The following is a 9752-nucleotide window of genomic DNA, read 5'->3' on the forward strand; positions in this document are numbered from 1 at the left end:
TGTAACCCTGGATGGGTTTCATTTTGGGGATGAGACTTCTGCCCTGGTTGCCTGGTTCTTAATGTCGTTCCCTCTGACCTCCTAAGAGGGTGCCTTCCTGCCTTAGCTAATTCTATTGGATTTGGCCTTTTGCTTATAGCACCAGCTCCATGAACTCAGCTAGAGTTTCCTTATCAGTAAAAGGAAGAGGTTAATGGTATGCTACTTCATGGTACTGTTGAGAAGGTTAATTCAAATGATTTAGGTAATGTGTTTAGGATTAAGGATATGCCTCATACTACTTAAAAAGAAAACAAAAAAATCAGATCAAACCTGTTGCTGTCGATTTGATCCTAACTCATGGCGACCCCATTATGTCAGTCAGAATAGAACTGCTTCATGGAGCTTTCAATGACTGTGATCACTTCTAAGGCATCTCCGAGTGGATTTGAACAACCAACCTTTAGGTTAGTAGATGAGTGGTTAACTATTTGTGCCACCAAGGGACTCTTAACACCTCCTAAGAAACAGTTAATAAGTTTAAAATTATAAATATTATTTACCTGTGGACCTAGGCAAGATCTTCACCCAAATCATCTTGGGAAAGGAGCAGACTACCCTGCTTTTGCAGAGTTCTAGGGCATTCTAAAAGCCTCTCTCTGATACCCGCTTATAACTAACACTGTAAATTAGTAAAAGCAGGAGTGTCTCTCAACTTCGTGTCTGAAAAACAGGTTTCGAGACAAAGTACGTTCACTTTCTACCCGGAAACTCATCGCAGCTGGGCTTGAAACAAAGCGTAGACTGTGGCCGTAACTGTGTTTCAGAAAACCAGTTTTAGTAACTTAGATTTTAGGTTTGTGAACTTTAAACCTGTGGAGATAGCTGTATAGAATTTCATGCTGTGTGTGCCAGATAGCAGTCCTCTATATTATGTAGGCGATCCACGCTATATTTAAACTGCCTTTTGTTCTGTAATTTCTAAATTGGTGCCTGGGTTTCTATTACGGAATTGGAAGAGGATAGGAATGGCTGGCGTGACAGGTTTTCTATTTTTCAGCTCAACATCATGTACCAGAGTGCATCTTGAAATATAGAGATGGAATTATATTTATTATAGACCATTCATGTAGACCAGCCAATAAAAAAAAATCAAAGAAGTGTAAACTGCAGTTTAGAAATACTGGCCCAATTTATTTCTTTATTTTCATTTATTACTTTGTGACTTCTTGTGGTATAAAAGTGTATATAATTGTATTTGTACCATATACGTTTGCTTTCATTTCTGAGGGAGAAATAGCCAAAAATTACATCACATAGAGCCTATTGGTTGTCTAAAATGAATTATGACCAAAATCCACTCCTTTTTTTTTTTTTTTTTAAAGACATATAAGAGAAATTCTTTCTCTACATAGATAAGAAAAACATTCCTTGAGGATAGGAGCAGTATTTTATTTTTCAGTTTATTGCCTTTTTTTCTCCCCAACTATTAAAGTTGGTCCAAGAAGGAAATTAGCATATAAAGTGGTGGACAAATTTAGAATGAAGACTAGTACTCTCGTAGGGTTGCTATGAATTGGAGTTGACTCAGGGGCAACAGGTTTGGTTTTTTTTTTTACCCAACACCCAACTTTTAAACAAGATATATGTAGGTATTTCACTATCGTGAATCATAATTGCAAGGAGTGTAATGAATCAACAGCAAATTTTCTGTTCCAAATGGGTGCCATTAAAAAAAGAAAGGAAAAGATGACTGGACAAGGAGTGTGTCTTAGTTTGGTAGTGCTGCTGTAACAGAAATACCACAAGTGGGTGGTTTAAAGAACAGAATTTTGTTTTCTCACTGTTTTGGAGGCCCAGAGTTCAAGTTCAGGGTGTTGGTAGAGCTATGCTCTCTTTGTGTTGATTTTAGGGGAAGATCCTTCCTGGTCTTATTCAGCATCTGTGTTTTGTTTTTAGGTGCTATTGAGTCGTAGTGACCCCGTGTGACAGAGTAGAACTGCTCCATAGGGTTTCCTAGGCTGTAATCTTTATAGGAGCAGATCGCCAGGTCTTTCTCCTGTGGAGCTACTGGGTGGGTTTGAACTGCCAACCTTTCAGATAGTAGCTGAGTTCTTAACCATTGTGCCATCAGGGCTCCTTTCAGCATCTTTAGCCCTGGGTGTTTCTTGGGTTGTAGAGGGATCCTCAGGTGGTGTCTCTCTTTTTATAAGACATGACTCAGAAGGGATTAGATTTAGGACCCACCGTACCCTGGTTGGAAACCCTGGTGGCGTAGTGGTTAAGTGCTACAGCTGTTAACCAGAGGGTCGGCAGTTCGAATCTGCCAGGCACTCCTTGGAAACTCTGTGGGGCAGCTCTGCTCTGTCCTATAGGGTCGCTATGAGTTGGAATCATCTCAACGGCACTGGGTTTTGTTTGGTTTGGTTGTTTTCTACTCCTGTATGACCTCACTAACATAACAAAAGAAAACTTCTATTGTGTGCAGGGGTTAGGACTACAACATGTTTGGGGGACACAATTCAATCCATAACAGAGTGCTTTACCGTTCTGCCATGGGTAGACCCTGACTGGGACAGAATCAGGTGGTCTTACCTGTACTCTGTAACCTTCACTGGGGCCCGGGGAAAGGCATGTACTCATTCTCTCCTGGACTTGGCTTATTTGTGGGGACTAAAGGGGACAGTGGAATGTGACGGTCATGATTTATTATGGATAAGCAATCAATTTTCCTCCAAAGAGCAGCATTTCAGTTGGTTCTTACTTGTATCTGGTGCCATAAAAATGCATTGGAAGGAAAAGTTAAAAGCCATGCTTGTTTTGCTCTGGCAACTGTTCTGGATTGACGTGGATTTATGTTTTGGTACCAGAGGAGAAAAATTTAGGATTCAACTGTAGTCTGAGGTTCTTAAGCCAGAATCACAGTGGCAGCCTCAAAGAAGTTGGAGGCTTCATGTTGAGTGAAAAAAGCTGTTAATGACCACCAAACTTGCATATGCAGTTTGTGTTCTAATCAGGAAGATGATAACAAAGAAGAATTTTATATTACTATGGATTTTTTTTTAAACCAAAACCACATTTAAAAAAAATGAGCACAGATCGAACACAATTGATAAAACATAGCAGGAAGCTACGCTTTTCATGACTTGGGCAATAGTTTTCCTTTAACTGGTTCTGCTTCCTAAAAATGTGGATGGAATCCTACCTGACTTTGGTCTTTGAAGATATATTTGCTTATCTGGACACATTTAGAAATGAGAGTTTGAAAACAGCTTGTATTTTGAGATTATTTTCTAGAAAACTGTGATGTGTGCTTTATCACAGCTGTTCAGGTTCTCTGGGCAGTGTTTTAACATTATGAAGGTGTGCTGACTACAAGATTCTAGATGTAAAATGGCTGCCGCCGCCATTTTGTATGCTAGTGTTCAACACCTGGAATTTGAATTAGAAGCAGGAATACAGATAAGAAACAAATATTGCTCCACCTCTCTCTACGGTTGACAGATAGGCTTCCTCTCTAATCCCTGATTCTTTGATTTCAGCTTATTATTTCCTAACCTTGTTGCAGTGAAGAGCTCTGTACCTGAGCTCTTTCATTTTTCAACTGCAGCCTCCTTTCATCTTCATAGTTGGCTTTTTTTTATTGTTGTAATTTTTTTTTTTTAAATACATATATAACACATTTGCCAATTCCACGTTTTTTCAATTTAGTGATCTCACTTACATTAGTTATGTGCAGCCACCACCGTATTCACTGCCAAGTGTTTAGTCTTCTTACTTGACAAGTAACCCATTTTGTGTTTTGTTGTGTCTCCGTACAGAACTCCACGATGGGAGGCAAGCTGAGCAAGAAGAAGAAGGGGTACAGTGTCAATGATGAGAAAGCCAAGGACAAAGACAAGAAGGCTGAAGGGACAGGAACTGAAGAGGAGGGAACCCCGAAGGAGAATGACACCCAGGTGGCTGCAGAGACCACTGAGGTGAAGGAGGGCAAGGAGGAGAAGCCAGAGAAGGATGCCCAGGATGCTGCAGACAAGACCGAAGAGAAGGAAGGTGGCAAAGACACAGCCGTAGCCAAGGAAGAAGCGCCTAAGGCAGAGCCCGAGAAGATGGAGGGGTCGGCAGAGGCGAAACCCGAGCCCCCAGAGGATACAGAGCAAGAGCAGGCTGCAGCCTCCACCCCCGCAGCCAGCGGTGACGCCCCTAAAGCGTCTGAGGCCAGTGCTGATGCCAAGGCGGAAACCACAGCACCCACTAAAGTGGATGACAAGAGCAAGGAGGAAGGGGAACCCAAAAAGACTGAGGCTCCCGCAGCTCCTGCCGACCAGGAAACGAAAAGTGACGGGGCCCCAGCTTCAGACTCAAAACCTAGCAGCACTGAGGCTGCCCCATCTTCCAAGGAGCCCCCTGCCGCGACAGAAGCACCTAGTTCTACACCTAAGGCCCAGGCCCCTGCAGCCCCAGCAGAAGAGGCTAAACCTGCTGAGACCCCAGCAGCTAATTCGGATCAAACCGTAGCGGTGAAAGAGTAACAAGGACATCCTATGGGGGAAAAAAAAAAAAAAAAAACCACTTAACAAAAACAACCTGTCTCTCTCTGTCTCTCTCTCTCTTTCTCTGCTATCCTAACTTGTTTCAGATTGATTGGAAGTAATGATAAATGTATTGCCCAAGGAGGAAAAAAAAAAAAAAAAAGAATGTTGTCCCATCAAGGGAGGGAGGGGGTGGGGAGAATCCAAATAGTATTTTTGTGGGGAAATATCTAATATACCTTTGGTCAACTTTACCAGTCAGTCCTGGATTTTAAAGGTAGCGTCTGAAAGTCCAGTACATCTTTGGTACCTGAACTGTTCCGTGCGCCCCACTGCTAAGATCCTAGTATCTTTTCTTCTACAATGGGGGTTGGGAGCGATGCATTTGATTCTGCCCACAGGGCCTGTACCAAGGCAATCAGATCTTGATGAAAGCAGTATTTTCTGTGTTTTCTTTTTAATTTACAGCCTTTCTTATTTTGATAATTTTTTTTTTTTAAATGTCGTGGATGAAGCCAACTTTCAGACAGAGCCCACTTAGCTTGTCCACACGTATCTCCATGCCAACCCCCCATTCTTCCTCTCCAGATATTTTTGGGAGGAACAAACATTCTCTCATCCTACTTAGCCTACCTAGATTTCTCATGACGAGTTAATGCATGTCCGTGGTTGGGTGCACCTGTAGTTCTGTTTATTGGTCAGTGGAAATGAAAAAAAAAAAAAAAAAAAAAGTCTGCATTCATTGCAGCTCCAGTTTCTCTTCCATTCTGTGTCACAGACACCAACACACCACTCATTGGAAAATGGAAAACACACACACACACACACACACACACACAAAATGTACAATGGATGCATTGAAATTATATGTAATTGTATAAATGGTGCAACAGTAATAAAGTTAAACAATTAAAAAGAAGTCATAAAGACTATTGGTTTTCTTTGTCTTCTCCACCCCACCCTTAGGACTACCTTGGCCAAACAGAACACTCTGTACTGGGCATTTTCTTGGAGATATTTGGATAGAAAGTATAAGCTTGGGGGTCCTTCAATTTCCATGAAAGTTATCTGTTTAAAATAAATAGCTGGATCGGTGTCAATAAGTTCTCTTGGAAGAGGCTAAACCAAAAAACTTAGCGCATCTATGCATATGCACCCTATAAAAATGTATTGCCGTTGATTTATTTAAAAACAATTGTGTTGAATAAAACACATTAAAGACAAATAGAATTGGTTTTGAAGGTGAGGAAGAAAAGAGTAAGACTGGATAGAAACAAGCTGGATGTGTGTAAATTGTGGAACCGCTGATGATTATTTTATTCTACCCCTTTATTATTTTTATGATAAAGTAAAGAAAGGGGACCCCAAGGCTGTGAGGGAGGCAGTGAGACTGCCACCATATGAAAACAAATGTGGAACTGGCCTCTGTGGTGGCCTGATTCTTGTTCTGGTTTTGCCACTAATCACTTGCATGGCATTTAAGTCACTTCCAACTTCTCAAGGTGTCCCTTGCCTTAAATACAAGGAGGCTTAGTCTTTATGATCCATCTATAAGGCAAGGCCTCTTTCAATTCTGAAATCTTTAGTAGTTTCTGTACATGCCTGGAGACAATTTTATATTACGGTGAATAGGGATATAACAACAGATGGATGCCACCTCCAGCCCTTAATTTCTCTTCCAAAGCTTGAATAGTGACCGTAAGTTTACTTAGGTTCCACATATGCTGTTGATGGAGACAGGGTTAGAGAATTGGTATCGGGGAATTTCACTTCCAACTCATGGTGGCCCCATGTGTTCGAAGCAGAACTGCTCCATAGGTTCTCAAGGCTTTTGGAAGCGGATCACCCAGCCTGTCTTATAAGGCACCTCTGGGTGGGTTTGAACTGCCAAACTTTCAGCTAGTAGTTGAGTGCTTAACTGTTTGTGCCACCCATGGTTCCTTGAGCTTGACCTTAACCACCTCAAAGTTTTCCTATGCTTGAATCTGCTAAGAGTCAGGATTTGGAGGGAGTGGGTGGTGGGTGGTAATTGCCCAACACTGTTTAAAGTTACCCAACACTCAAACACAATTTCACACTTTAGAAAACTAACATAGGAAATTTCTTATAGGTTTTGTGAAATAGAATTAATTTCCAAAGGGTCCTTTGTGACACCGTGGATGAGGATGCAGCTGGTTCCATCCTTAGGGGTTACATCATACTTGGTTAAGCAGAAATGGAGAACACAGTCCTCTCCAGTTTCCGCCCCAGTAGCTTGTAGTCTGGATATTCCTAAGATGTTGCCAGTGAATCGTCTTGGAGAAGACAAAATGGTGAGACGGAGCAACAGGCAAATACATGTCAAGTTCAAGGTCTGTGATCACCTCTTCGCACTTTAGAGTAAAATCAAGTTAAACTTTTAATGCTTGAAAGCTCAGCAAACAAGAAATATGTAAACTCATTAACCACCAAGCAACTACTTTGGGTAAGAAAAATAGCAGGGGAACATCTGGGCCATTCCTGACGTGGCGTAGCATATGTAAAATAGCTTCCGGATGGAGGTGGGTGCTGAGAGGGCAGGGATTCAGTGAACCGTGGAGAACATTTATGTAGTTACTAATAGTGAATACCATGTATTTCTTGCAGAAAACGTGGAAGTAATAAGTTACATGTTCACCTTTTTCTTTCCCCCCTTTAATTAAAAAATCACTAGGCTTTTTGGTGACAACAGTCGAATCAGCCTCTGGGATTAACATTTATAAATCTAAATATATACTAGCAATAAGGAGACATTTTCCTCAGTTTATTTACACTTAGGGTTGTTCAGTAGGATGAAGGAGAAGTGTAATCATATATATGTGTTGTTGTGTGCTGCTGAGTCGATTCTGACTCTGTGCGACCCAGATTGAGGACAGAGAAGAACTGCCCCATAGGGTTTCCAAGGCTGAAATCCTTACGGAAGCAGATTGCTAGGTTTTTTCATCTGTGGAGTTACCAGTGGGTTTATATTGCCAACCTTGTGGTTAGCAGCTTAGTGCATAATCTTTGTGCCACCAAGGCTCATATACAAATCTATAGATACAGATGTATGTATGAAAGCAAACCAAACTGGCTGCCGTTGAGTCGATTTCGACTCATAGCGACCCTATAGGTCAGAGTAGAACTGCCCCATAGGGTTTCCAAGGAGAGGCTGGAGAATTTGAACTGCCGACATTTTGGTTAGCGGCTGAGCTCTTAACCACTGTGCCCCAGGGCATCATACACACACACACACACACACACACACACACACACACACACACAGACACACACACGGAAACCCTGGTGGCATAGTGGTTAAGTGCTACGGCTGATAACCAAAGGGTTGGTAGTTCGAATCCACCAGGCGCTCCTTGGAAACTCTATGGGGCAGTTCCACTCTGTTCTATAGGGTCGCTATGAGTCGGAATTGACTCTACGGCACTGGGTTTTTGTTTATACATACACACAGATGCATACCTACAAAAGCTGGAACCTGTGTAAGGTGGAAACTTGTCAGAGAAGGAAAACACAAATATTTTCCACTAAAAACAAGCAATAGAAAAGTGGTAAGACTGCACCCTGCCAAAGGTGAAAAACAGGGCAGTTCCATCCAATTCTGGCTCTCAGGTTTCATTGTATATATATATAAATTAATTTAATTGTACAAGCAATTAAAGAATACCAGAAATCTGATCACAAAAGATATTTAAACCATTTTAACCTAAACATGGTTCATGACATTTAATTTTACCATACTTACGAAAAAGCACTTAAGTCGTAGTTTGAATTGGATATTGAGCAGAAAATCTAGTATGTGTGGGAGTAAGTGGCTGAGCAACCAGGAAGGTAACAATGTCAGGCGCCCACGTTAATTTCGGATTAACCCAGATTCTTCCCTTCTGAACAAGGCAAGGAGTGAGTACACAGGCTGCTAAGCAGGCAAGCGAGAACTATTCGGGAACTCATCACCTCATCAGCTCGCTAACTCAGGCGTGTACAGTGACTCCTCTATGGAGAGTGAAGGAATTGGTGTCTAACCTTTGTGGGTGCATATCCCAAGGTGGGGGGGTGAAGCTCAGGAATCCGCATTACCTTGTCCAAGGTCACCAAGCTTGTCGCTCCACCTCGAGGGTCCTCTCTGCCGACACTGCCTCCACATAACTGGGGTTCTCCTTGCAGTCCAGTGTGACCCTAGCTGGCCTCAACCCTAAGAGAAAGCTGTCTTAAGCCTGTCCCTGGCCAGTGACACGGAGGCCACACACGGGCACAATCCTGGAGCACCATCCGCCTTTCTCAGCCTCTCTCAGGGGGGCCAAAGTCCAGGTCTAGTGCACAGATCTGGTGCTGATGAGATTTAGACATTCTTTAGTTAAACCCTGGTGGCGTAGTGGTTAAGTGCTATGGTTACTAACCAAAAGGTTGGCAGTTTAAATCCTCCAGGTGCTCCTTGGAAACTCTACAGGGCAGTTCCACTCTGTCCTCCAGGGTCGCCATGAGTCGGAATTGACTCGACGCCTGTGGGTTTGGTTTGGTTTTGTTTTTTGTAAGGAGTTCCTGGGTTGTGCACATGGTTCATACATGTGCTCGCCTGCTAACTGCAAGGTTTGAAGTTTACATCCCCCCAGAAGTACCTCAGAAGAGAGACCTGGTGATCTACTTTTGGAAAACCAGCTATTGAAACCCTATGGTACACAGTTCTGCTCTGAGACACGTGGGTGACCAAGAGTCAGAAGCGACCCAGTGACAACTAGTTAACTGGTTAAATTGGGCCAGTAATTACGTGCTAGCAGAGGCAAGAGGGCTGCATTGCTACACAAACTCTTCATAAAGCATTCCTTTGAAACTCTAATTCCCAGAACATGCAACATCATGGCCTATTGAAGTGTGGTATCTTCACTGAACCACGTTCGGGCCATTTCAGTGAACGTCTCCTGGGAGAGCCGGGTCTCGTGATGCCCGTCTTATGCTGTTCCTGTACGGATATAAGGCTTTTACATGCAGCAGATTTCAGCCAAGTTTCATTTATAGGAAAAACATCTTTTATTTATAATATTTGGAACTTATGAAATTTTATATTTTGATGTTAAACAACATTTGGTTTCAGGATTAATAAGATTAACTTCCATCCTGTTGATTTCTATCCTGCTTTTTTCAAGGGTAAGTGTGCACTTATTTTGAACTTTGTGTTTAACTAATTTGCACAATAATAAACACTGGATGCTGGCAGGGTAATTTTGCGAA

At 42.2% G+C, this 9752-nt stretch overlaps 1 protein-coding gene across 2 annotated transcripts in view; it reads left to right on the plus strand.

Moving 5' to 3' along the window:
* BASP1 (brain abundant membrane attached signal protein 1) overlaps nt 1-5353 on the plus strand; it is a 70834-nt gene extending 65481 nt beyond the window's left edge. For both annotated transcript variants that reach the window (XM_064270805.1, XM_064270810.1), the window contains one exon: nt 3801-5353. In XM_064270805.1, the coding sequence (XP_064126875.1) occupies nt 3810-4511 (702 nt within the window). In that variant the 5' untranslated portion in view covers nt 3801-3809 and the 3' untranslated portion in view covers nt 4512-5353. The remainder of the gene's footprint in view (nt 1-3800) is intronic.
* Nucleotides 5354-9752: the final 4399 nt, after the last annotated feature.

The sequence above is a fragment of the Loxodonta africana genome, chromosome 2, assembly GCF_030014295.1.
Source record: "Loxodonta africana isolate mLoxAfr1 chromosome 2, mLoxAfr1.hap2, whole genome shotgun sequence".
Taxonomy (NCBI): Eukaryota; Metazoa; Chordata; class Mammalia; order Proboscidea; family Elephantidae; genus Loxodonta; species Loxodonta africana.